We start from the raw sequence: 27,988 nt of genomic DNA on the forward strand, positions 1-27,988 counted from the left end.
GGTATTTGTCTTTCTCTGATTTACTTCACTTAGCAATATATTCTCTAACTCCATCCATATTGTTGCTCTTCCAGACTCAACTTACAAGGCTAAAACCAGACAAGGATACCACATGCCACAAATTAGAGGCCCATATCCCTTAGGAAATTAGATACAGAAGTTCTCAATAAATACATTGGCAAACTGAATTCAATAACATATTAACAAGATCATACACTAGGATCAAGTGGGATTTATTCCAGGCATGCAAGGGTGGTTCAGCATCTATAAATCAATGTGATATATCACATTAATCAAATGAAGGGTAAAAATCTTATGATCAATTTAGTAGATGACAAAATTCACCATCCATTTATGGAAAAAAAACCTCTCAACACTGTGAATATAAAGAAAACATACCTCAACATAATAAGGGCCATATATAACAGATCCACAGCAAACATCATACTCAGTGGTGAAAAGCTAAAAGCTTTTCCCTGAAAACAATGATGCCCATTCTTGCTATTTTTATTTAACATAATACAGGAAGTTCTAGCCAGAGCAGTTAGACAAGAAAAAAATAAAAGCATTCGAATTGGAAATAAAGAAGCTAAAACTGTCACTATTTGCAGGTCACATGATACCATATACAGAAAACACTAACGACTCCACCAAAAACAAACAGAAACCAAAACTGTTAGAATAATAAATGAATTAGGTAGTGTTGCAAGATGCAAAATTAATCTGTAGAAATCTGTTGCATTTCTATACACTAACATGAACTATTAGAGAAATTTAGATAACAATCCCATTTACAATTGCATCAAAAAGAATAAAATACCTAGGATAAATTTAAATGAGGGGAAAGACCTATACATTTAAAACTCTAAGGCACTGATGAAGGAAATTGCAGATGGCACAAATAAATAGAATACTCCATGCTCATGGATTAGAAGAATTAGTATTTTCCAAATGTCCATACTACCCAAAACAATCTACAGATTCAGTGTAATCCCTATCAAAATACCAATGGCATTTTTCACAGGACTAGAGCAAATAATTCTGAATTTTGTATGGAACAACAAAAAACCTCAAATAACCAAAGCAATCTTTAGAAATACAAACAAAGCTGGAGGTATCATGCTCCCTGATTTCAAACCATATTACAAAGCTATAGTAATCAAAACAGTATGGTATTGGCATAAAATAGATACTAGATGAATGGAACAGAATAGGGTGTCCAGAAATAAATCCATGAATACGTGCATGGATATATTTGTTATATAATTTATGACAAAGGAGCCAAGAATATACAATGAGGAAAGAAGAGTCTCTTAAGTGCTTTGGAAAAACTGGACAGCCACATGCAGAAGAATGAAACTGGACCGCTATCTTACACCGTACACAAAAATCAATTTAAAGTGAATTAAAAACTTGAACATCAGACCTCAACCATATAACTCTTAGAAGAAGAATTATGTAGTAAGCTCCCTGGCACAGCCTTGGGAATGATTTTTTGAATCTGACACCTCAAACAAAAGCAACAAAAGCAAAAATAAACAAATGGGACTACATAAAACTAAAAAGCCTCTGCACAGTAAAGGAAACCATCAATAAAATGAAAAGACAATCTAGTGAATGGGGTAAAATATTCACAAAAAATATACCTGATAAGGGATTAAGGTCCAAAATATACAAAGAACTCAGACAACTCAATAGGAAAAAAAAAAACACGCAAATAGTCCAAGTAAAAATGGATAGAATATCTGAATAGATGTTTTTCAAAGAAGACATACACATAGCCTATAGGTAAATGAAAAGATGCTCAACATTACTAATTATCAGGGAAATGCAAAATAAAATCTTAATGGGATGTCTCTTCACACCTGTCAGAATGACTATTACCAAAAAGACTAAAATAACAAGTGTTACCAAGAATGTAGAGAAAAGGGAATGCTTAGTGCACTCTTGGCGTAAATGTAAACTGTAGAACTACCATATGACCCAGCAATTCCGCTTCTGGGTATTTATCTAGAGAAAATGAAAACATGAATTTGAAAAGGTATATGCAGCTTCATGTTCACTGCAGAATGATATACAATAGTCAAGGTAGGGAAACAACCTAAGTGTTCATTGATGGATAAATGGATAAAGAAGAGGAAGAAGATGTGAGATATATAGACAGGCATGCACGCACGCGCGCGCGCGCACACACACACACACACACACACACACACACACACACACACACAGAAATACTATTTAGCCATTAAAAAAATCTTGCCATTTGCAGTAACCTGGATAGACCTTGAAGACATTATGGTAAGTGAAGTAATTGAGCCAAAGAAAGACAAATACCATATGATCTCACTTACATGTGGAATTTAAAAAACAAAATCTCACAGATACAGAGAACAAATTAGTGCTTGACAGAAGCATGAGGTGGTGAGTTGGTAAAATGCGAAAAGCGAGTCCAAAGTATAAACTTCTAGTTGTAAAATAGATGAGTCCCGGGGATGTAATGGATAGCATGTTGGCTAAAGTTTATAATAAATACAATATTGCATATTTGACTGTTGCTAAGAGAGCAAATCTTAGAAGTTCTCATCAAAGAAAAAAATTTGCTGTAACTATATATGGATGGATGTTAACTAGACTTATTGTGATTTTTCATATATAAAAATCATATTACATTGTACACCTGAAACAAATATAATGTTATATGCCAGTTATACCTCAATTTATAAAAGTGTGAAATATGAGGGGGAAATCCTGTGAAATTTATGTTTATATTTTTGTGACCTCCTTAGATCTTATGCATACCTTCACATAATGTGGCTTAACTTCAAGACAAACTAGTATATTCCAATTCAGTTCAATTCTGGTGCTAATTACCTGGAATTACTGTAAACCCCATGGGTTAGAGGTATAGTCCCCATCAAGACTCCCCTCACTTCAGATGCCAGCCCCAAGTTCATGGGCCTCCAGGCTACCTGTACTTCTGACCAACTTGCTACAAATGTGGATGAATTCCTACTACCTCCTTAAGATTCAATAATTTACTAGAATAACTCACAAAACTCAGGAAATTTCATTTTAATTACAGAGGATACAAATCGGGTCAGTTGTAGAGACACATAGCACAAGGTCTAGGAGAATCCTGAACACAGAGCTTATGTGCTCTCTTTTCATGGAATACAGGTGCAGCACCCTTTTGGTATATCAGTGTGTTCGCCAATAAGGAAGATCCACCTAGTATCATTTTCCAGAGTTTTTACTGGAAAGTCATTATGTAATGAATGATTGACTCACTGGACACATGACTGAATTCAGTCTCCATCCACTCCCCTCCGCAAAGGCCAGGCTGGCTTCATGCCCCAATTCTCTAAATACATGGTTGGTGTTTCAGGTGATAGCCCCTTCTTGTTAGCGTAATCTCAAGTGTGAGCTGTAGGCCCACTATAAAAAACAAAAACACACCTATCGGTAAGGAAATTGTGAGGATTTATAGGATGTCTTCCAGGAATGAGGTACAAAGACCAAATTCTTCATTTTATAATACATGCTTACCAAATTGTTTTACTACGCTTTTATGAAAAATAACGTACCTTTAAGCCAAAGTTCTTTTTTTTTTATGAGAGCCTATACAGGTTTTCCCATAATTGCTTCAAAACTATGTACATAAAATGGTATTGTTGCCAAGATATTATATATACTCTCATGGATCATTAAAGTATGTAATTATGTTCATATTAATTATATGCAATTGTATACACAAATATATTTATGCATGTGTGTATGTATATACACACATTTTCCTAAAATAGTTGTATATATACTTTGGGTACTCTTTGTCTCTAAGTGAGTTTTCTTAAAACTGTATCTTTAAAAAGATAATACCAATAAACTTTCTAGTATACTTGAGAAGAGTAACTTTTATAGTAATTTTCTCTGGGTAATCCCAGAAACATATTAAAGTTAGGCTAAAATAGATAATGTTATTTGATGGTACATCATATCATCTAAGATCATTAGAAAAATTAAGTATTCTGCATAAGAAAATTTTCCCACATGAACAAGATCCTTTTAAATTTTTGAATTTCCTCTGGCAGCATTTCCTGCTCTGCCCTTGTAACCTTGAGAATTAGCTCATGGTAGGAGTTGAGAAGATCCAAGTGAGGACCCAGTGACCCTCCTGCAGAGTCACATGCACAGTCTACCAGGAATAGTTTCCTGGTAGCTGTTTCACTGGCTCAGGGACTGCAAATTCCAGGATTTTTGTTGTTTGGAAATTAGACATCCTGATAAGTGGGGCTTTATTCCCAAAAAGTAGAGCATTTTATGAGAACCTGTGTATTCCCTTATGCATGAGACATTGTGAATTAGGGTACTAAAAAGCTTTTGAATAAAATACTCATTTTTTTTTCTTTCTGAAGCCCCTTTCTTTAAATATTTGGAGGGTTTTGTTGTATTAGTAAATATATAAACTTAAAGCTTTAATGTCAGTGTTATATCAGATCCATTTGAATTTGAATAAAGAATTTATCACTCTTCTAATGTTAGCAGCATAGTTCCTAAAAAAGGTAAAATTTTTGGAATTTCAGATTCAAACTAAAAAATATAATTACATTTAAAATGTAGTCAATGTTTATTTTAAACATGTCTTTGAAATTAACCAATGATAGTCAACTTATTGGGAACATTTTTTTCTGAAAATAATTGCTTATAAAGCATGTATCCAAGTCCCTACATTATTGGTTAAGTATGCTAATTGATACGTCTTCTAAATGCAAGTATCTCCCCAGAATATTTGATTTTAATTTTGTAATATGTATCTGAAAAAGACAAGAAACACTTTACACACCTGCATATTATATGCATAGTAAATTATTCTACTACTTATTTTATTTCCACTGCATTTAAGTAACTATGTGAATTTCCCATCGTGTATTTCATTTCCCTTGTAAGCCATTGCTATTTAATTTTCCAAGCAGTAGCATTTAGAATTCTCCATTAATATTATTTGCTGAGTGCATTCTTCACCTTGTTTTTTTACTGTAATCTACTTAACAGCAATGCCACTATGATAATGCTGTGGACCTAACATTCTTATACTGTATATCACATTATATTGTGATTGTTTATGTATTTAACTCCACCTTGAATTGTGATGCCCAAAGGATATGAAGCCATATTTCCTGTCATTTTTTGTAAATTCCATCCATATTATGGTTGGCAGTAGTTACTGAGGAAATGTTATTTGAACAAGAGAGCCAATGGAAGCCTAAGTTCTCTGGTTCTGTACGTCACACACCCCCCCATCTGTCATCAGATAATGACTCTCACATGCTCCTAACATAAGAAGGCTTCCTATAGGGTCACCTAGCATTTTTATGACAGATAAATTTCCCCAGCAGCATCTCACCACGAAGATTATGAAAATAGTTAAACCGGAAAAGCTATCTCATAGTTTGAAATCTAGTTCCTTCTTCTAAGCATTCTGCATTACATGTGGATCTTTTCTTTTCAAAAATTTCTCTAGAGTATCATCAGATAACAAAATTACAGTTGAGTGTGGAGAAGTATTTCATGTAGTAGAGAAAATAACAGTAAATGAATATATATTAATAAAAATCAACTAGATATAAGGTAACATTTAAAATGTTATTAAACAATATCACATGGTTGTAGCATGACTGCTGTTTCTTTATTCAGAGATTATTTCTATTATGACATTTCTCTGTTCTTACAAGTAATTTATCACATTCATAAACATACTTAAAAGGAGTAAATTTTTATGTAGGTCAATATATCTCAAAAAGCCTTATTTTAAAAAAAGGAGTTGGTTGATTGAAAGAAAGAAAGAAAGAAAGAAAGAAGAAAAAACAAAAGAAAAGTAAGGAAAAGAAAAGAACAAGAATGTATTACTTTGCTCTAGGCCCAGGCTCCACTTCAACAATATAAAGTGTTCTTAAGAATACATAGTTTTTCCTCCATTGTGTTTCCAAACTTTTCTGTGTGTTGTGCAGTTTCACTTAACCCTCGATATCAAGTTCTGATAAACTGGCTTCAATGAATTAGTGGTGATACATATTGAAAATAGTAAGGAAAAAAGGACGAATGTGTTGACTTTTAATTTCTGTGATTCCAACCCTGTTCAGTTGGCCTTTGGGAGATAATTAGTAGATCACCTGAGGCCAATCAGATTTGGCTTTCAGTTTTACAAACAAAATTATTGCAAAGGATCTGGTCACTATGAGCCCATCTTCTTGTTGTCATTGGTCTTGGGCTTTGGATCCAGTGCTCTTAAATACACACACGCATGCGCACACACACACACACACACACACACACACACACACACACATTTCTTGCTTACTTTGACTACTGTATCAAAGCTTAGATAAGCAGCCTCTAGGAAACTATTTTTGCCTCTGGCTTTGTTTGTCCTGGCTAGGCAGTCATTGATGCTACTCCAACAAATCTGGCTCCCCCTGCCTTCTACCTAGTTGGGTAGGTTTTGATGCTGTCTTGGATAATCTTTATTTAGACTCCTAAAGAAGAATGTTTCTTGATTTTACCCCCGCTGGCAATTTGGACATTTGTTTTACATCAGTAATGGCCATCCGTTTTTAATATATATGGGACACTTCACCAATTTTGATTTCTTTTTCTCAAGCTCTATCTTAATTACATGATGGGAATGGCTTATCTTGGTGAAACAGTGCATTGTCTCCCAAGAATACTACTTTTGTGCTTCTTTATCTGTGCCTTCCTTCATGAAGCTAAGTATAAAACATTTAAGTGACAGTAGACCTCAAGGAACCAAATACACTGTTTAAGATTTTGTTAACATAGAGGACTGATTTGGCCCTTGACTGCACACACCAGTTAGTCTAGTCTGGTTCCACTGCCTTAGAGAAGGCTGAAGTATAGGGATTCTGCAGAGATTAATGACATCTTTTCCCCACACCCCTTTAAGCTTTCTGCCTCTCCCTGGCTTCAATACATATTCACCAGCCAAAAACAGAGGTCCCTGTGGTAGTAGCCAAACAGGTGTTTTACCTATGCTGATAATAACTTTCAAGTCATCTCTCCGAAAGAATCCTGCCATCCTCTTAGGAGGAAGTGAGCCTACAACATCATCATGACTAAACTCATTTCCTGACGTTCAGCGTCTTCTCATACCATGTGACTCAGTTGTCTTTAGAGTGTTTTTTTTTTTTAATATCACTTACAGCATGCACTCTGCATTGGCATTATTTATTTACTTCTTTGTCTCCCTAGGGACATACTAGGAATTTCTATAGAGGTAGGCATCTTGTCTTATTCATCTCTGTATCCACAGCACTTACTATAGGGTATGGCACTTGAGAGAACACAACAACTGCAATAGGACTGACAGAAGAGAGGGAGGAGTGCAAAGCAAGCAGAAACAAAATTGTAAAGTGCTAAGTACTCCCAGCTGAATTAGTCCTTAAAGAATTTAGCTGCTTTTATCCCAGTCTCTGAACCCTGTTCTTTCACTTAATAGACTCTTCTATTAATAACCAAATTGTCTGGTTTGTTCTGCTTTGTCAGAAACTACTGTGATAGAAGTCCCAATAGTAAATGATCTATTTGCCTCTCAAATGTACTTGAAAGAGATTTCCAGCCTTAGATTAAGTTTAATATTATGGTATAAAATGGTGACAACTTTCCTATGAGTGGGATTGATGACCCCATAATTAAGGGAAAGAGCCTGAGAAAGCAGTGAGGATTCAGTGTAAAAGTATTTAAAGTTGATTTAGGAAATGTTAGAAGAGAAAAATGCCATCTCCATGTATCAGGAATTCTGTATTCTTTTTTTTTAATTTTTTTAAAATGTTTATTTTTGAGAGAGAGACAGAGTGTGAGTGGCGGAGGAGCAGAGAGAGAGGGAGACCCAGAATCTGAAGCAGGCTCCAGGCTCTGAGCTGTCAGCACAGAGTCCGATGTAGGGTCGAACTCACGAACCGCGAGATCATGACCTGAGCTGAAGTCAGATGCTTACCGACTGAGCCACCCAGGCATCCCAAGAATTCTGTATTCTTTATGTGAAGAAATCTGAGAAATAAAATCTATGTGGAATCTATCTTATCATATCCATCAATATGCTTATTCTGATGGCCAAGAAAGTGATAAATCAGAGTCAAATCACAGGATATTTCCCCAGAGAAAAGTGCAAATATAAAAATTTTTAGTACCTGGGATTTAATCTATGATGTTATTGGGTTATTCACTAGAAGGGCAAATTATTAGGAATCAGAAACTCATTTTTACCAACTTGCCTCTAGGATAGACTTGAACAAGTTGATCTATTTCACACTAGTCAGATAATTGGAGAATTTAACATTTTCAAAAAGACCGTCAAGCTGGGTGCTTAAATATCATGTCTTGTTAGGGAACTAGATAGAGGTAAGGGATTGGGCTGATGGACTTTTTTACAGTTGTTCATATCCCATAAGACTGCATTTAACCCATACTTACACCTTCCTCAGGGCCTTCTAATATCAGAAAGGCTTTAAAATAATTATCACACATTTTGGTTCCTCAGCATCACCCTTCTATGCAAAAAGGAATGCTCTGCTACAATTGTCGATGAACAACTTTCTTCATAGAGGAAAGTAGATGAAGACACATCCTTAGGTTCTTTACACAGCCCTAGATGAACAATTTGAAATGCTTCCAAAAATTGATCACAGTAGAGTACTTGAGTAATACCAGTAGCCTTCTTCCAGGTGCAAAGTACCTTATGGATAGGGACTGTTTCTTTTTCACTTTGGGTAAAAACATAATAATAATAATGGTGATGATAACAGATAATACGGATTTGAAAATCTGTTTTAAATATGTAAGTATGCATGTGTGTCCTGTGCTTTGTTTTAAATATGTAATTTAATCTATTCTCTCAGCAACCCCAGGGAGGAGTTACCCTGGTTATTTCCAAGTTTTAGATGAGGAAAGTGAGGTTTAGTGAGATTAAATAACTTTCCCAGCTCACATAGCTCATAAATGGCAGAATTGAAATTTAATAAGCAATGAATATGTTTTCAATTGATGGTCTTCCTTTATCAAAAAAAAAAAAAGTCTTGCTTGATAAGATTCTATTTTCTCAAAGATCTCAACCCATAGGGGCCTTTGCCATATCTATTCTTGTTTGGAGTCAGCCTAGATCTTTTTGTCAAACAAATACAAATCATCCTTCCCCTTTCTGTGATTCTTGTCCAGATTCCTTGTACACTGTGGGCCATTTTCTTTTTCAGTCTGTTCATTTTGCTATTACTTTATTATATAATTTCAACCTTAAGAAACATATTTGAGAAAACCAGGTACAATTGGTTAATGAGAAAATCATTTTTAAACAAGGCTCATAATGACATAATTTAATTTTTGTTATGTATATGAAATTCATAAGTAGCTTTAAAGATTTTTTTTTAACATTTATTCTTTTTTTTTTTTTTGAGAGACAGAGAGATACAGAGCATGAGTGGAGGAGAAGCAGAGAGAGAGTCAGACACAGAATCCAAAGCAGGCTTCAGGCTCTGAGCTGGCAGCACAGAGCTCAATGCGGGGCTCAAACCCACTGACAGTGAGACCATGACCTGAGCTGAAGCGGGACGCCCAACCCACTGAACCACCCAAGTGCCCCCCTAAGTAGCTTTACGTATAAACCTTGCATACGTGAACTATTTCCCATGGGAAACAAGGCAAAAATCAAGATTGCAAATGATGATAGTTTTAATAGTTTAGAACTTTTTATCTATTACTCCCAAAATTAGAAATAGGCCCTTAAAACCCATCTCCAGGATTCAACATTTTAGGCAGACAGTCACACCATTATCTGAATAAAGCAAACTGGATTAATACCTATTGTATCCTTTTTACTCTTCTTTACCTGGCAATCTGATCAAAAGATGATTCACCGATCTGCACCCTCATTCCTTTTGAGCCCTGGCTCACAATTCATCTCTAGGAAATCTTCCCTAATTAACTATACTCTGTTCTGATCAGCCTTTTTGCTTTATACACTTTCAGTACGGTCTGGCACCTAGCTTGTAGGGAACAGAAAAGCATATAACACAGTTTTTACGGAGACAAAGTTTTAAGTGAATGTGTGCTTCTACTGTAATCATGAGTGCATTGATTTTATATGTACATACATTATATATACTGTGCATGTGGTTCTCCTCCTCTGTTCTCAAGCACTGTTGGCTAGCACGGTGATACTCAGGATTGTGCTGGGCCCCTAGCTAAGCACCGGCTTATTTGTCAGCTCTTCCAGTACGTTCTCCTGCTCTTCAGAAGCTGCATGCAAGCTGCTTAGTAAACTGTTGATAGAGGGTTAACTTCATCCTCCTCATCTCCTTCACTGAAACCTACTGTCTTTTTTGCTTTCTAGTAGATAAAAAAGGCTAAGTTATTAAAACTCAAGGATAAGTTTCCCACTTAATTATCCATGGTGACAATTGACCTTTTCCTCCAAAGTATTATGTTTAATTCAGTCTGTTGGAGACTACCAATTTTAGTTGTACCTTACTTATTGTGTCTAATAAATTCTGGCATGAAGGATACAGAGCCAATGGTATATTTATATTCAATGAACATTTAATTTAACATTTTGGTTACTTGCCTGTACTCTGACTTGATTTTCTGCTCTGTAATGATCCAGTTTTCTTCACCTCTTGTGCTTGTAGCAATAAGAAAACCGTTGTGTTGTGTTTTCGCCCCTTCCATACGTAACAGCATGTTTATTTCTGATAGTGTGAGACTTCACCTCTGCATACCTTTGACTAGCACACATAAATTATCATATGCTGAATTTAATGAACCATTACATTTTCATATTTTCAGTATTAAATATAAACATCCAAACTGTGAGCCACATCTCACATACACAGCACATTTTGTTACATCATCTGCTGTCAAGAACTGTGACTTTGTTATTGCCCCCTTAGGCAACTCTGTCCTTTCTGTGTCAGAGACAGCAGAAAGCAGGACCTACTCAAGGCAAAGAGACTTTCAGAGCTCCCTTCCTGCCTAAATGAAGTCTCAAGGTTCCAATTTTAAAAGATCGAAATGGAAGAAGGGGACCCCAGCATAGTGCAGGAAGGTACAGCCATCCTGTGAGGGGGTATTGAGCTGCACCGGGCCTCCAGAATCTGCCCCTTCTTACTGATCCATGGGTGACCCTCATCCTCAAGCTTACAAGACGGCCACTCTGCCTCCAAGCACTGCATGGGTATTTCCAAGCAGGAACAATGGTGAAGAGGGAAGCAAAGCTGCCTTCTACCAGACTTTGCCTTCTATTAAAGAGCTTTCCCAGAGGCTCCACCCTATTACTTATATTTACATCTCTTTGAACAGAATTAGCCTTAAAACAGACTGGGAAAATATGCATTTTTAGGTGATCCATTGCCACTCTGAGTAAAACTGGGGTTCTTTTGATGAAAAGGAAGGGTAAAAGGGATATTTGATAAGTAAATAGCAGTGTCTGCTTCAAGAATAATTAGTCTCTACAAAAACAGGTTAACGTTGACTGAATTCCAACTAAAACAATAATTAAGAAACTGGCCTTAGTGTCTATAGCCTAACTTCAGAATCTACATTTTGAAGTGAAATTTAGCAGCATATAAAGAAAATTAATATTTTTTACCACTAGAAAAAATATTTAGAGACTTTAGCTTTCTTAAGCCCAGCTCAAGGATAGAAAAATAAATATAAGAATTGTTTTAATTCTGAAAATACTCTGCAAAAACATCTGGTGATTTTTTTCTACCAGGAAGGTATTTTCCCTTTGGAATGTCTCCTATTATATAAAATGGGATTAAGAAGTAGTCATGGGACTCTCAAAGCTTCCTTTCAAGGCTCCTTAATTCTAAAAGACCTGGATAGAAAGACAGACTGATAGCATTTTATCAGATACACACAGCCATTTTGATCCTGTACTGGGGTCATTCAGTCTTTTGGCAGGATTTCAGGCAAAACACTTGAGTATTTTCCTAGTGGGCGAGCTCCACCTGTGTTGGGTATTTTCCAACACTGATGTGACTCAGTCCAGTTTAATGCTAAGAGTACAAAAATTACATCAAAATATAGTAGACTGTCGTCTTAATAGCATTTATTTTAGTTTTCATTCAGTTTAGACACTAATTCAGAAAATGCCTGAGCACATGATTAAGCAAAACAGGCAGCTGCCAGTGTGATGAAATTTGGGAACTCCAGGAAAGACCTCCCTGACAGACATGCCCTTTTAGTCGTGTTGAGAGGAAAGGCCGCTAAGGCATGTTAGGTAAGTGCATGCTGTCCCTACAGAGAGGAGTTCGTTTCAAAATAATATTCTATAACTGTCAATATCTTAAAGGAATGTATCAAATGATTAGTATAGGCATTTAGGATGTAGGTAGAACCCAAGACAGATAAATCCTGGTGAGAGTAAGAGCAAAGTCCAAAACAACTTGACAGTGGGGATCCCAGTCCACCTGTAAGTAAAGTTGAACATGCCCAAAGTAAGAGTCCCAAAACCAATGGAAAGGTACCAAGACACTCTCACTGCTTTACACTCTTGCCCTCAAATTTCCTGGGATGCTATGGCCTTTATCAGAAGGGAAAATACATGTGTGTGTGAATGTGTGCACATACGTGTGCGTGCACATGCATGCACATACACACACATAATGGATTGTTACTCAGCTATCGAAAAATAATGAAATCTTGCCGTTTGTGCCATGTATGTACCTTGAGGGCAGTATGGTAGGTGACATAAACCAGACAGAATAAAGGTAAATAGCATATAATGCAGTTATATGTGGGATATTTAAAAACAAAACAAAATTGAACCAAAACCAAAACCAAGCTCATGGATATACAGAACAGAGTGGTAGTTGCCTGAGGTAGGGGTTGGGAGGTGGCTGAAATGGGTGAATGGAATGAAAAGGTACAAATTTCCAGTTACAAAATGAATCTAAGTCATAGAATATAATGTACAGCATGGTGACTACAGTTAATAATACTGTATTGCATATTTGAAAGTAGCTAGGAGAGTGGATCTTGAAAGTTCTCATCACAAGGGAAAAAATTGGTAACTATGTATAGTGACAGATGTTAACTAGATTTACCATTTTGCAATGTATATAAATACCAAATCATTACCTTATGCCTGAAACATGTTATGTCAATTGCACCTTAATAAAAGAAAGTATCAGATATCTGTATATATTTAATTGTTTAAGCCCCTCTCCCCCACCCCCTTGTTGAAGAATACATTCCTCTGAACTCTAAGAGAATGTCTCTTTTATGTATTATTAGAGTGGGTAGATTTGGGGAATGTTTCCAACACATGTCTCAATAAGCAGATGATAAAGCCAGTTGATATCTTAAAACTGATTCCTGTCTTCCCTCATGTTATGCTTTCCATTGTGCTTTTAGGCCTCACTTTGACTCATCCCACTTTCAACCATCTAGAGTCAAGTAATAACTTCTACAAGACACATCCACATTTTTCCTCATGACCATGTATCCAATTCCATACAGTCTAATCCTATTCCTCCTTGATTTGTGTAGAATGAGATCATGTCTAGTCTCTTACAGATCATAACTGTTCTAGGACTGAGTTATACATTGAAATGTGTTCTTAAACTCTACCCATAAGCATCTTTGTGTTATTATTGGCAAGGGTGGCATGCATCGGAAGTCTTTATCACAACACTGAATTCAACACACAAGACATTGTCAAATATTCTCAGATTCATCTGAGTAATGAATTATAGGAGTAATACAGACAAGGGGTTTGGAACTTTGTAAGCCATTAAGAGAAATCATTCGCCAAAATCATAAAGTTTTTGAAAAATAAAGAATGTCCTCCCTTGTTCTCTCTCTCTCCATCCCAGTTAAAGGACAGGAAGACAGTTTTAAATATATCAAGTATTTACTTTTTGTCTGAAAATTTAATATCTTTATTTGGCTTTGTCTGAGCTGAGCTACAACCAATATGTTTTTTAAAGGAGTTTGTTGTTTCTTTGTAGGTGCAAGCCAGTTATGTGACACACTATGAAAATATCTTCTCCCTGTTCTGGGTTATGGAGCAGCTTCTTCAAAAGGAAACCCAAGAAGGCAACACTTCAGGTATAGGGCCTGAAGACCAAGAAATCCAGAAATTTCTTCAAAAGCATGATGAAACTATTTTCCAACTCTCTGATGCATTTCCTTTATTTACCTTTTATTTATGGAGACTAGGCATTCTCTTGAACTCAGTTGAAACTGTTGAAAATAACTCACCTCCTTAGCAATTTACTAAATGTCAGAAGCATACTGAAGTATGAAGATCTTCTGCTTAAAATATTTTCAATAATGTTTTTTAAATGAACATTTTAAATGGATCTCTAAACATAATCATTAATTCAATAGTTTTAAATTGTGTATAAAAGATTATGAGTCCTATTTCTATACTAAAATCAGCCAGTTTCAGTTGAGAATGCCCTTATTTCCATGTAACTGTATTTTACCATATATTACTCAATATAGTCTCCTCTATTATTCTCTATAGTGGACATTAATTGCCTATCTCATAAGTGATATTTACATTTTAAAAGATTTATATGTAATAGATACTAAAAGGGAACAGATCTTAAAAGTTTTGCTGCTTTATCAACACAGTCTTTAAGTGGTTATAAGTGAAATTTTTAAACATTTTTTACATAGTGTAACTTACATCATTGTCTATCATCTTAGGGGGAGTCATGTAGAAGAAGAGTCTTTTACATTTATAAACCTAATGACCCTCAGTATCATAAAATCAACATACCTCTCAAGTCATCTGAAAGTACTAACTCATTGCTTAAAATGTTGTTTTCATTTTGTTTACTGTATATAATATTCCTGTTATTATTAAAATGTAATTAAACCATGTATTTTTGTCATTAATATTTTACAAATTTTTACAAATCTAACATCTGTCCAGAAATATACTTTATACTTACTGAAAGTATATTTATACTTATTAAAAGTTTTAGTTGAATTTTCCAGTTACATCAACTTTATTTCAATTATTAAAATCATAACCAACTAGCTTAACAAGTACACATTATGTACTTTCCTATGGTGCAATTTAGGGCACAACAAATACAAATTTGCTTTCTTAATTATGTGTGATACTGCTTCATAAGTTAATTACCATTCTTAAATGCCACTGGTCTTTAAAAAAAACAATGTATAAAAAAGTATATCATCATCTACCATAGTTATTTTTGGAATTATTTCTGGCTTTGTAGAAAACTGTTTTTTTTTATACTGAAACTCAACATATGTACCATTCACCTATTTTTATGAAACAAACTACTACAAAATCTCAGTGGCATACAACAATAAATATTTATTTCTCAGGTGTCTGTGGGTCAGTCATTTGGGGATCGGCTCATCTGAACTGGGCTCTGTTGGAAATCTCTTCTTGCGTTGCAGACCCCACTGGGCTAGGTTATTTATTATAAATTGGACTTTGGTCTCTTCCATTTGTTCCTACTCGGGGGCCCAGGTTAAGAGGGAGGCAGCTACTCAGGGCAGCAACTCAGGTCTTCTGTGGCAATGACAGATTGGTGAAAGGAAAAGGGCTAGGTTGAGAAAGTTACACTAATCTGTCTACATTCATAAGCCAAAGTACACCAAATGGTCAAGCACAGAGAACCCTGTGCCCAGAGTGGGAGAACTTGCAAAGCTACATGGCAAAGGGCATGGATATAGGAGAGGATGGAGAATTGGGGCAAATTGTTCTCCACACATACAAGTTGAGCACAAGAAGTGTAATCCGTATCTTGAATTAGGAGGATTTTTTTCTAATATTTGATTCCTGGGATTTGAATAGTTGATGACACTACACAAAATCCACTACCCATGACATCTCCCCATCCTTACTCTTAATGATTAGACAAAGTTTGGTAATTACATAAGCAACAGCAGTGGCCCTTTTCCACTGCAGTCAGCTAACACAATGTTCCTAAGAAGCCTTTTGTAACTAGAACAGATTTCTTAATTCCAGTAGTCTTCAAAGCTTCATTGTCTGAAAATTAGTCTAGAAAATGTATTTATTTTAGAGGAACAGACAAGATGTTGAGATCATCATTTAATGTACAGAATGGAGATACATTTTACTTCCATTTGGTATTAATTTTATGTAAACAGTTAACTTTAATCAGTTATATGATACCTAATCATTATCCTGGGTTTCAATTTCCAACAGTGTTAACTGTCCAATATTGAGGTCTAAAAATGTTGGTGAAAAGAAGACAAAATGAGACATCTGTATCTCTGTTTCAGTAAGATGGTGTAAGAGAGAATGAATGAATAATTTAAACTAGAATTAAAATTATTTAAGAACACTGTAGCAATTAAGATTTGATTAAATCTAACTTTACAATTAAAATTTGGGGGATAAGAATAATGGAGACAGTAGAAATTAGGCAGTGCTGAAATTGATTTTAGCATAGGATAGGAAATAAAGAGAACCACATAATCCTAAAAATGGAAGAAATGATAACAATGATAATAAGTGCCAACATTCATATAGTATAACACTCATGTAGACAGATACAGTAGGTGCCAGCCAGCACTTAGCTAAGCATTTTGCCTGTATTTGTTCATTTAATTCTCCCAACAACCCATGTGATAACCTTATTATCTCCATTTTAGAGATGAGGAACTCAGCAAAGCAATGTTCAGCAACTTGCCCAAGTTTACACCACCAGGTGTGGAAGACTAAGGTTTCACCCCCAGGAATTCTATCTTCCCAGTCCACACTCCTGATTAATCTACTACACTTCCTTCTCATTACAAATTGTGCCAGCACTTCGTGAAAGTTTCATAAATACCACTTCTTGGCAATTGTCATCAAAGCCTTATATGCCTTCAACTACAAATCTTACACCATGGCAGTGATGAGCTTATTTTGGATTCTTCAGCCTCCGCAGAGCAGTTGTTCTATCTACCATCATCTTGGAGCAACAGCTTATTTATTCTGTTCTAAATTCTTATTCTTTTTATAGTAGCATTTACGATAGTAAAGACTCTTTAGGTAAGTTACAGATAATCTTCAAACAATTATGTTCTAAAAAATACAAAGCTCTCTTTAAAGATGGGCTAAGTGAACTGTCAGGCTACAGTGCTCCACCTGGTGGGGAGAGGAAACAAATCTGATTGTTTTATCCTTGGATCTATAAATAGATATTGGTGGTGTGTAATGCAATTCTTTCACAAACTTGTACTTTTCCATTATATTTGTTGGCATCCTACAGATAAGGGTAGTTATCCTAGAGAGACAAGGAAACAAGCCATTTACATTTCCAGAATTTTATATAAATGTGTAGATTTTTAAGAAATATTGATGGTTCTAGCTCATGATAACTTGGTTTCATTTATTCATCAAATATTATGCACCAACTTTGTGTACAAACAGGTTATCTGCACACATGAAAAATAAACATACTAAGTTTTAGCTTCTAGCAAATTTATAAAGCAGAGCTTTCTTTTAGTGGTCACTATAATGATGCAACAGCATCAATAGCTTGTATTTTCTGAAGGAGATAATCAGAGTGAAAATATTTATCTGCTTTTGAAAAAAAAAGATTTTTATTATCGAAAGCCAATTCATTCTTTTTAAATTATTTATAGAATTGGACAGCACTAAATTTATCTGGTCAATGAATAGGCTGCTCTTTTAAGAACTGCCTCAGTATTATGGAGTATGATTAACATATAGGAAATGATGTTGGCCTCTTTTTTTATTTTCTGTTTAATATGAAAGTCCTTTAGTTTTAAGAATCTATTACTAATAGGAAACAAAGCTTGTATAAAGATAATATAAGTCTAACATTCAAGACACTGAAGTAATTTTATAATTCATATATATATATATTGCAATATTTTCTTTGGATATTTTAATATAATTTTTGTTTTAGTTGCTTATAGGTTGGTGAACTTTGCTGTATATCAGTCAGTAGTTCCAAATGTTCCATAGCCAATCCACGGGGGCATCAAGATTTATAGATAACATTAACCTCATTTGTCTCTGATCTATATGTAAAGCAGTGGTTCTCAAATATCATCCCTAGGCCAGAATTATCAGCAACACTTTCAAACATGTTAGAAACACAAATCCTTGGGTCCCGCTCCAGATCTACTACAGAATCAGAAAGGCTAGGGTGGAGCCAGAAATCTGTGTTTTATCAAGTCCTTTAGGTGATTTTGATACCCACTAATGGTAGAGAACCATTGCTATAATCATGGATTTTACTGAACAGGAAGGCTTAATACATAAAAAATCATTCACAAAATAGAAATCCAATCATCCCAAGTTATTTAACTGAAAATTTTTTAGCGTTCCCTCTATGTATGTGCCTTAAATTCCAAAGTAGGATTTGAGGAAACTTAGTTATTCCTAATTCACTTAAAATGAGTAACAAATTTACAAACATATCAGTCAACCTGAATAGCACTTTAAACAGTTACCATCTTTACATTTATTTCTTAGTTACTTCACTAAAATTACTCCCTATTGGTGGCATTTAAAAAAATTATAATTCAACTTTATGAGATATAAATTAACTATAGCTTTCTGTATTAGTCTTTGGTATAAAATGCAGAGAGATGTAGATGTGATGGTACTTCACTCTTAAGTGGGCACCCCCAAATATCAGAATATGCATCTTATTCCCAGAGATGTTTTTATAGATAAGGTAAATATAGCCTAGTTATGAATACATTATTCTATATCACAGCCATAGAGATGAAATTCTACCTTCTTTAAATCCTTCTGGAATATGATGAGATATAAATAAATAGTTAATAAATGATTGCTTATTCTCAACTCTTGTGTTTATTTCCACCACACTGCATCCTTACCACATTACTGTGAGCTCCAAGTTGCCTGAGGACAGAACCCTTGACATAATGAAGGAACAGAGAGCTATCACTGCTTTAACTTTAACAACTTAACCATTAAGACATTTTCATGAATGATTAATGATTTCAGGAGCATTAGAAAGGCCAGACATTCAACCATCAGGGAAAAGGATGTATTTGTTATTTTGCTCTCACATACACATTGAAATTCAACATTTGTTTTGTAAAAAAGAGATCTAAAAATCTTTTCAAAGGAATTCTAAAGTTTGGAGGGGGAAAAAAGTTTCCTTTCTTCTATTTTACCTTGTGTCCTTTAAGGGGTCCCACCACAAGGAGTGGCTACACCTTTGGTATCTTTTTGCCCTGACTTGCATCAAGGATGTGAAGAGGCCCTCAGAACTGACCTGTCATGACCTTCCTTTCTAGAACTCCAGTCAGGACATTCCTCTGAACAGAGGGACCTCAGGCCTTTAAAATGTGTGGCTTACTCCCTTCCACAGTGGCCCATGACCAGGAAGTAGGGTTTACCGGATATGACCACGCACCTTATCTTGCAACTTAATATAGTCTAGGAAAGAGCACATCAGAGACTAGACTGAGAGAATATGGTTAGTCCAATTATTAAAAAAACAAACAAAAACAAAAAAAACAGCTGGAAATAACTCTATAGAAATGTGAGGATGACTCCAATTCCAAATAAATATACTGATATTATTCCTATGTAAAAATTTAATAATAATTTCTGAAGTTAGTATGATCTTGGCTCATGAGGTACTTTGCTTTTAAACAGATTCTCTTCCACACATATCATGTAAGCCATGTGCCTTTGTACTGTCACTTTATTAAGGCTGGTAGTAATACCCAGCATAATAAACCCTTGGCATGTGCTAGGCACTCCACCAAGTTCTTTAAATTTATTGTTTTGCTTAATCCTTCTAACAATCTTTGATTTAAGTATATTATTATCCCCAGTTCGATGAGGAAGCAAGCACAGAGCATGTAAGCAATTTGCCCATAGTCACAGGACTGGAAACAGAAATCAGAGCCATGATTAAAATAGCAACAAGCCACTGAGTCAACAGTCTTCACTCTCAGCACTCAACTATCCACAGCTGCCACACTCTGTGCAAAAATAGAAATTGAGTGCAGAGAATAGTTACCCTGGAAGTAAAACTCCAGTTTTCATTCTTTTTAGAGTTCTTCTTAGGGGCGCCTGGATGACTCAGTAGGGTGTCTGGCTCTTGATTTTTGGCTCAGGTCATGCATGATCTCATGGTTCATGAGTTCAAGCCCCACATCGGGCTCTCCACTGACATCATGGAACCTACTTGGGATTCTCTCTTTCTCTGCCCCTCCCCTTCTCTCTCTCTCTCTCTCTCTCTCTCATAAATAAATAAATAAACATTAAAAAAAGTTCTTAGACATATGCTTCATGCACTTATGAGAATTATAGTAGTAGGAAATTTATACTCTATTAAGTAAAATCAGATGATTGAAAGCATCTTGTCATGTTTGAAAACATAAAAGAAGTGTGTAAGAGGTTTCCAATTGGTCGCATTTGAAACAGATATAAATTCAACTCTAGTATCTGATTGTTTTGTAAGCCAGTATAACACTTTCTAAGGAAACGCAAGTTAAATCTTCCAAAATGCAAGGATCAAGATCAGACAACCGTGTATGGATTAGAGTTAATTCCTAAGTCTTAGACATGGAAACAAATAATACACATGAAGCATAATTTCTCTATACTGGCTCCAAAATCATACTTTTTTGTTGTGACTATAAAGAAAAATATCCCTATTTCATGATTAGAATTGATCAGTATAATCCTGTTGACAATATTTGACATTTCTAAAGCATCTTATGAAGTAGAAAGAAAATGTCTTCATAACTTTACATCACAGGGGAAAACATATTAATAAGTAATGAATTAAAAACATCTCAGTGATATGTTCTCAAAGAAAGTTTAGGCAGTTCTTGTTTAGTCATTTTCCTTCAGTCTGGGGAAAAGAGATGTGAGGACTGTTCCTTGCACTCTGTCTTGTCAATCAGCACTACATCCAGTTCCATTTGAGAGGCTTTCTGTTTTTACCATACAGAAATACACAGAAATAACAGTGAAGCCCAGAAGAGAATACATTGTAGAAGGCAGAGATGAAAAGGCAGGTTGTGGCTTGTGGGGTAATGGAAGAACAGAGAACAGAGGGCCATCATGGCCAAGCCATACTGTGACCTGACAAGTAATTCAACACCCTCGCTTCCTCATTATAATATAGAACATTTGTTTTTCAGTTTTAAAGTATAGAGAACAAAGAGTATCTGTATTTCTGCTCGGGAAATGTGTTTCTTCAGAATGTATGCATTGATGATTAGATCAACAACGTTAAATGCAACTACCCATTATTACTGAATGTTATTGCCAAGCACAGGGGGGTTTGTCTCTTTGCTGAAGGTCCTTCAGTGATAAACTTTTTTACACAGTTTACAAGGTCCGTAACTGAGAGTTAAAAGATGAGGATATCACTATATCCCTGTTATATAAATAAAACCTCCATTTCTTCATTGTTAATTTTAAAAAGATTAATCTCACCACAGTATTATTTATGTGAATGAAATAAAAATATCAAACACTTTATGAACTGCAAAGTAAAAAAAAATAATAGTTTCTACTCTTGTCAGTGCACCAATATTGCACTGCATGTTAACTAAAATATAAATAAATAAATAAATAAATAAATAAATAAATAAATAAAACTAAGAAAATGAGCACTTAGATAGTGTCTTTTATGAACCAACCACTCCTCTCAGTGCTTTACATGTTACTTTTTCATTCAATCTTCATAGCTAACTCCAAAATAGGCAATACTATCATTTCTTTAGTCTCATTTTACAAAGGAGGAAAGAGGCACAGAAAGGTTAAGTGACTGGTATGGAGTCATACAAACAGGAACAGAGATAGTGTTAAACATTTATTTATTCCTATTTCCTGCTGTTCCAAGACTTTTACATTAATTATAAGTGAACTCATAGTTGAGTCATACAGAAATTCAACCCCTGCCTGAATCTCTTCCTACTCAACTTAAATTTAAGGGTGCCTATGATGATTATGATAATCAATAAATGTTAGCCATAAGTCTGTGTGCTAGAAACTATGTAACATGCTTTATTAGATAATTTAATTTGCTGTCCTGCCGTAGATAAATCAGTCCTTTGAGCTCTTGATTCAGAGAGACATAGTGGTATATTTAGGAGACATCTTTCTACCAACCAGAGAGCTCAGGAATGGATTTCACCTGACTGAACCCTCAGCAAACAAATTCTTTGCACATTGTTCACATGCCGGACTTTTTGCCCTGGCTCCTGATTGTCATTCTCATTCCCCATTGAATCTGGATCTTCATCCGGATTGCTACCAGGGCAGTGGACAATAGTTCTCCTTTTGGAAATAACATCTTAATTTCCTTTTGTGTCCTATGTCCCTACCCCATTGTGCAGAGTCTTTTTTAATACTAAAAAATCAAGATGCCTTTATTCCTAGCTGAAAGGTGTTCACATGACACCAGTTAAGTCATTTGGAAATTCCCTCTCGAAAGTCTGAATCCTGTGCAGAATCACTGAAACTAGCTGTAGTTTATTCATTATAGCAGCAACACACTAGTGGTACTGCTGAGCAATTTTTGCTGCCAGACTCCCAGACTACCTGCTTTCTACCTTTTTCTAAACCTGACCCTTCAGCTTTCCAGTTCAATGTGTGAGCTAACAGATTTTCTTTAATAGCATTGCTTTTCTGTCTCTGTTAGTCAGAGATGACTTCTATAGCTTAGAACTGTTGATCCCTAACTAATATGCCCATAAAACTGTGGTCCTGTTACCCTTGTTTGTTCCTATGAATGCTCCCCATAACATGGCTGGACCATTCTTCCCGCAGTTTTCTCTTACAGTTCTAGCATCTAACGACATTCTGGCTAGCGGATACCTGCATCAATCACAAGAGTTCCTGTGAACTATCACTTTGTTAGTCACCTTGCACTAAAGACCACTGCTCCTTGAAGCAGAAGCTACCCAGGCACACATCATTTTCCAATCTAATCTGCCTGGATTGAGTTTAAATTCTGCATGACTCTTGGACCTTGTGATTCCAAATGGTGACAACTTCATTGGCAGTCCACTTCCCCCAACTGTGGACAGACATCAGTTGTGCTGCCTTTTACCCATGAATCTAGCAATTTATGAACACAGAAGACCTTATTACAGAAATGCACCATTACCTTCACTGGGCCATTATTCATACTTTCTGGTTTGTGTATTTTAAAATATCAAAAAAATTTTAACTTAAAAGAATCTTGATAATATCTAGTTATTGCCCTCATTTTATAGATGACAAAATACATGCCAGAAAAATTAAGCAGTGACCCCAAGTCACACATAGTTGATTGGCTAACCCAGAACTACTTTTTTAAAATAATTAATGTAGGTGGGTTTGATGTCTGGCCACTACACTTTGAACACTTTGGAAGAGTCCTTCAAAACACTGACCCTGATGTGTAGCAGAGTTAAATAATGTTTCTGGCACATAGTAAGTGATCAATAATTACTGACTACATTGCTGTATTAATCCATGAATAGCTACTGATTTCTTCATTCCCTCTCACACATGCGAGTTAGAAGCCTAGGAGAATATTCTGCAACGACGGTCAGTGTCCCAAATTGTGAACAATGTACACTCAAGTAGGTTAATGAATATAAGTCTAAAGCACTCACTACCACTTTCAGTCCAGGCAACTGCCCTTCACTTCACAGAAGTGATGACCTAATGCAGATCTGCAATCTAGCTATGTAGGCAGATGTATTCTCTTATGCAGCTATCTTATGTTCAAATGCTGTTACCCAGGTAGAAAATGAGCTGAAATTCAGAAAGTTTTCCTTAGGGGAAAAAAAGAATATTACCAATTGCAAGTAGTTATAAGCCAAACAACAGTACATACTACAATAGATTAATCTTGGATTAAGAGAACTTTTGTCCTGATGAAAAACCTTATCTCCACCTATAACATAATTTTTATGCAAAATAAATTCACTTTCTACTTAACCTAATAAGTGAGATTTTGTGTCCCAACATATTTCTATTATATAGACTGTTATTAAGAACTTCAAACATTTCCGCCCTTGACAACCAATCACTTATTACAGTTTTTAACTAGGTTACTAAAGAACACTTCTGAATCAAGGGTTGGACAGCTATCAGTGATAAAAGTATCACGTATATCTTTTTCTAAAAGAAAATACTGTTAAAGAATGGCCTTAAAGGATATATATATTATATATATAGTGAAAAGAAGGATGTAGAACTTACATGTTGGGCTCATGTAATTTTCATTTACTACTGAATACATGAGTGAACAAAATGGTGGGATTTCATTTATTATTTCCTATGAGGTAATTTTGGTGGTAAGGAAAAGGGACCAGGAAGCCAATGCAGACTAATACTGATTCCTACATAATTTTACACATTTGAAAGTACATTATGGCTCTTACTAGCTCAAGAGAATAAAAAGTGGTTACCAAAATGGGGAAAACCATCACTATATGAAAATCAGGAGTATGAAAAAGGGATTAGTTTACTTTTGCTTCACTTTCTACAATCACTGTTTACTGTGGCTGCTTCAACCTTTTAATCATTCAAAGAACAGATAAGCCCTTTTTTGCTCATGGATACTTTTGCTGACAGTACAAAGGAAAATTTATAGCAAATGTTAATGTGCATTAAAAGGGATTATATGCAAAAATATTTTATCTATATTTTCTCCTCAAAATGGGGCAAGGAAAGCATAGTAGTAAATGTGATCAATTATGGCAGAATGATGGCAGAATTTATTAATAGTCCGAAGGACTATCATCAATTCAAGCTGCTACTTAAGAGGTAATATGGAAAATCCATTAGAATGTCAAAAAGCATATATTGTAGAGGCAATGTTTACAAGGGTATACTTCTGAATAGGCAATTACATAACAAGAACTAGATTTGATCCCTGCTGCTAGAAGATTCAACATAATTTGAATTTCAACAACTTCAATTTGAAAATAAAATTACTGGCATCCTAGCAATTGTGAAAGTGATTAAATGGGTAGAAATAATATAAAAGCATTTAGTTTATAACATTTTAGAAAACACTGAAAATCTAAAATGCTAAAATAAATGTTAATAAGGAAAGAAGAAGGATAGTTATGAACACAGAGGTCATTTTCCCTGAAAGTTGTTCTTTATAATGGAGTAAGCATTTTAAATATTTCTAGATATAATTGATCTTTATTTATCTCCTTATAGTATCATTTACCTGCCAAAAGTTGGGTTATAACTGTGTCAATGTACCACTTGATTTACAATTAAGATAATTTATTTCTCGGTGACTACAAAGAAATAAAGAGCATCATGACAAAATGAGATTCTCAAAGTACAAGAAGGCCCATATATAAGCATTTTTTTCTATATTCATCTACAATTGAACTCTTTGAAGCTAAATATAGATCATATTATTTTCAAAACACCATTGAAGAAGAAACCATCTTTCAATTCCTTTGTTTTAGTTTGGTAGTTTTAAATCATAAAAACTAAAACCTGACAAATATTCATAATAAATATAAACAACTATAAGTATTCTATGATATATTAATAATATTCCTAAGTATATACCCAAAACAAACCACTGTATTTGCTGCAAGAGGGAACACTTATTAATTCAAGAATGTTCATATTATCACTGCTTGTAATAAATAGCAAAAACCCAAATGCTCCTAAATCAGAAAGTGGGTAAACAGTGTTATATTCACTTAATGAAATATTATCCAGCAGTTAAAATAAAAGAAATATAATAATATGTACTAATACGTATGAAAGAAAGTCAACTGATTCATCAATCAATGGTAATGATTCTATATAACATGAAACCTTTTTAAAGACTTAAAAATAATTAAAATATAAAATATATATTTTATAAATGCATATAGATATGATAAACTATATAAAAAGGAAATGTAACAAATCATGAAATAGAATTCAGAACAATCCTAAATTCAAGTTAACAGAAGGCAGAGAAATGCATTAGCCAAAATAAACCAAATGGTTAGATGCAGACTTTCTAGGGTTTGTTTTAGATTTGTCAATGGTTATTCTGTTATTTAAAAAAGATAACTAATGAAATAAATGAAGGAAGGAAGGGCACAGGCTATGAATGGGCCCACAGTGACAGGGTACCATAACCCCAGAATCATGATTGATTTAATTCTGTGCTTCTGCAGAACAAAAACAAAGGAACATACAAAAACAACAATAGAACTAAAAAGCAAATTATCTATATATATAAAGTTGTTCCTATCCTGTAAAGGAGAACTGTTTGCTTGTCCTGGAGTTTTTGCCTAAAAAGCAGGCTTCAGATTTGGCACACCTTTCGTGACCTATGGACTACTGTCAGGAATGTAGGCTGTGGACACTCATCTTGGTGTTCTCCCTCTTCCTTGCTCCAGCTTGCCAGTATCACACAGAAAAGAGCTCATATGCTCATAGAAGAGACTGTCCTTTTCCCATTGGATATTCTTGCCTATTTTCACATAGTTTAATTGATCATATTAGCATGGGTTTATTTCTGGGCTCTCTATTCTGTTCCACTGATCTATGTGTCCTTCCTTCCTTCCTTCCTTCCTTGTGCCAGTACTGTTTGGATTGCTATAGCTTTGCAGTATATCTTGAAATCTGGGATTGTGATACCTCCACCTTTATTCTTCTTTATCAAGATTTCTTTGGTTACTTTGGGCCTTTAGTGGTTCTGCATAAATTTTAATATTATTTGTTCTAGTTCTGTGAAAAATGTTGTTGGTATTTTGATAGGGATTGCATTAAATCTATAGATTGCTTTGGGTAGTAGGGACATTTTAACAATATTTGTTATTCCAGTCATGAGCACAGAATAACTTTTCATTTGTTTATGTCATCTTTAATTTCTCTTATCAGTGGTTTTATAGCTTTTGAAGTGTAGATATTTCACCACCTCGGCTAAGTTCATTCCCAAGTATTTTATTCATAGAGCGGCTGAATGGATAAAAACACAAAACCCATGTATATAAGGCCTACAAGAAACTCATTTTTGATGTTAGTACACACACAGACTGAAAGTGAAAGGATGGAAAAAGCTATTTTATGTAGTGAAAACCAAAATAAAACTGTAGAACCTACACTTATAGAGGATGAAAACAGACTTCAAAATTAAGACTGTACAAAAAAAGATGGGCATTACATACTGAAAAATGTGTGAATCCAACAAAAAGATAGAATAATTGTACATATTTATGTACCCAACATGAAAGCACCTAAAGATGTACAGTAAATATTAATAGACCTAAAGGGAGTAAATGACAGCAATAAAATAATAGAGGACTTTAATGCCCCACTTATATCAATGGATAGATCATCTAGACAGAAAATCAATAAGGAAACATCAGCCTTAAACAGCACATTAAACCAAATGGACATAACAGATATTTACAGAACATTCCACCCAAAGGCAACAGAATACTCATTTTTCTCAAGTGGACATGGAATACTCCCAAGATAGATCATACATTAGGCCACAATACATCTTAATAAATTTGAGAGGACTGAAATCATATCAAGTATCTTTCCAACAATGGTATGAAACTAGAAATCAAATATTTATGTCCCTGAAACAAATCCAACTTGATCATAATTTATGTTTTTAATTTATTGTTAAATTTGATTTGCTAATATTTTGAGGATTTTTACATCTATGTTTATAAGGGATATTGACCTGTAATTTTCTTTCTTTTGACATATTTGACTGATTTTGGCATCAGGATAGTACTGGCCTTGTAAAATGAGTTTGGAAGAGTTCTCTCCTCTTCTGTTTTTTGGTAAGAGTTTGAGATGGATTAATATTAATTATTCTTTGAATGTTTTAATAGAATTCTCCAGTGAAGTTATCTGGTCCTGGAATTTTGTTTGTTGGGAGGTTTTAGATTAGTAATTCACCCTTTTTTAGTAATTGATTTTTTTCATGTTTCCTATTTCATCAGGATTCAGTCTTGGTAGGTT

The 27,988-nt window shown here is 34.8% G+C and overlaps 1 protein-coding gene and 1 long non-coding RNA gene across 2 annotated transcripts in view; one reads left to right on the top strand and one right to left on the bottom strand.

The window, feature by feature from the left end:
• Nucleotides 1-15,359, top strand: part of MEI4 (meiotic double-stranded break formation protein 4) — a 210,399-nt gene extending 195,040 nt beyond the window's left edge. Inside the window, exon 5 of the mRNA XM_042939207.1 lies at nt 14,022-15,359. Within this exon, the coding sequence (XP_042795141.1) occupies nt 14,022-14,282 (261 nt within the window). The 3' untranslated portion in view covers nt 14,283-15,359. The remainder of the gene's footprint in view (nt 1-14,021) is intronic.
• Nucleotides 1-27,988, bottom strand: part of LOC122220107 — a 269,768-nt gene that overhangs the window by 11,610 nt on the left and 230,170 nt on the right. The window lies entirely within an intron of this gene.

Source organism: Panthera leo, chromosome B2 (genome assembly GCF_018350215.1).
Source record: "Panthera leo isolate Ple1 chromosome B2, P.leo_Ple1_pat1.1, whole genome shotgun sequence".
Taxonomy (NCBI): Eukaryota; Metazoa; Chordata; class Mammalia; order Carnivora; family Felidae; genus Panthera; species Panthera leo.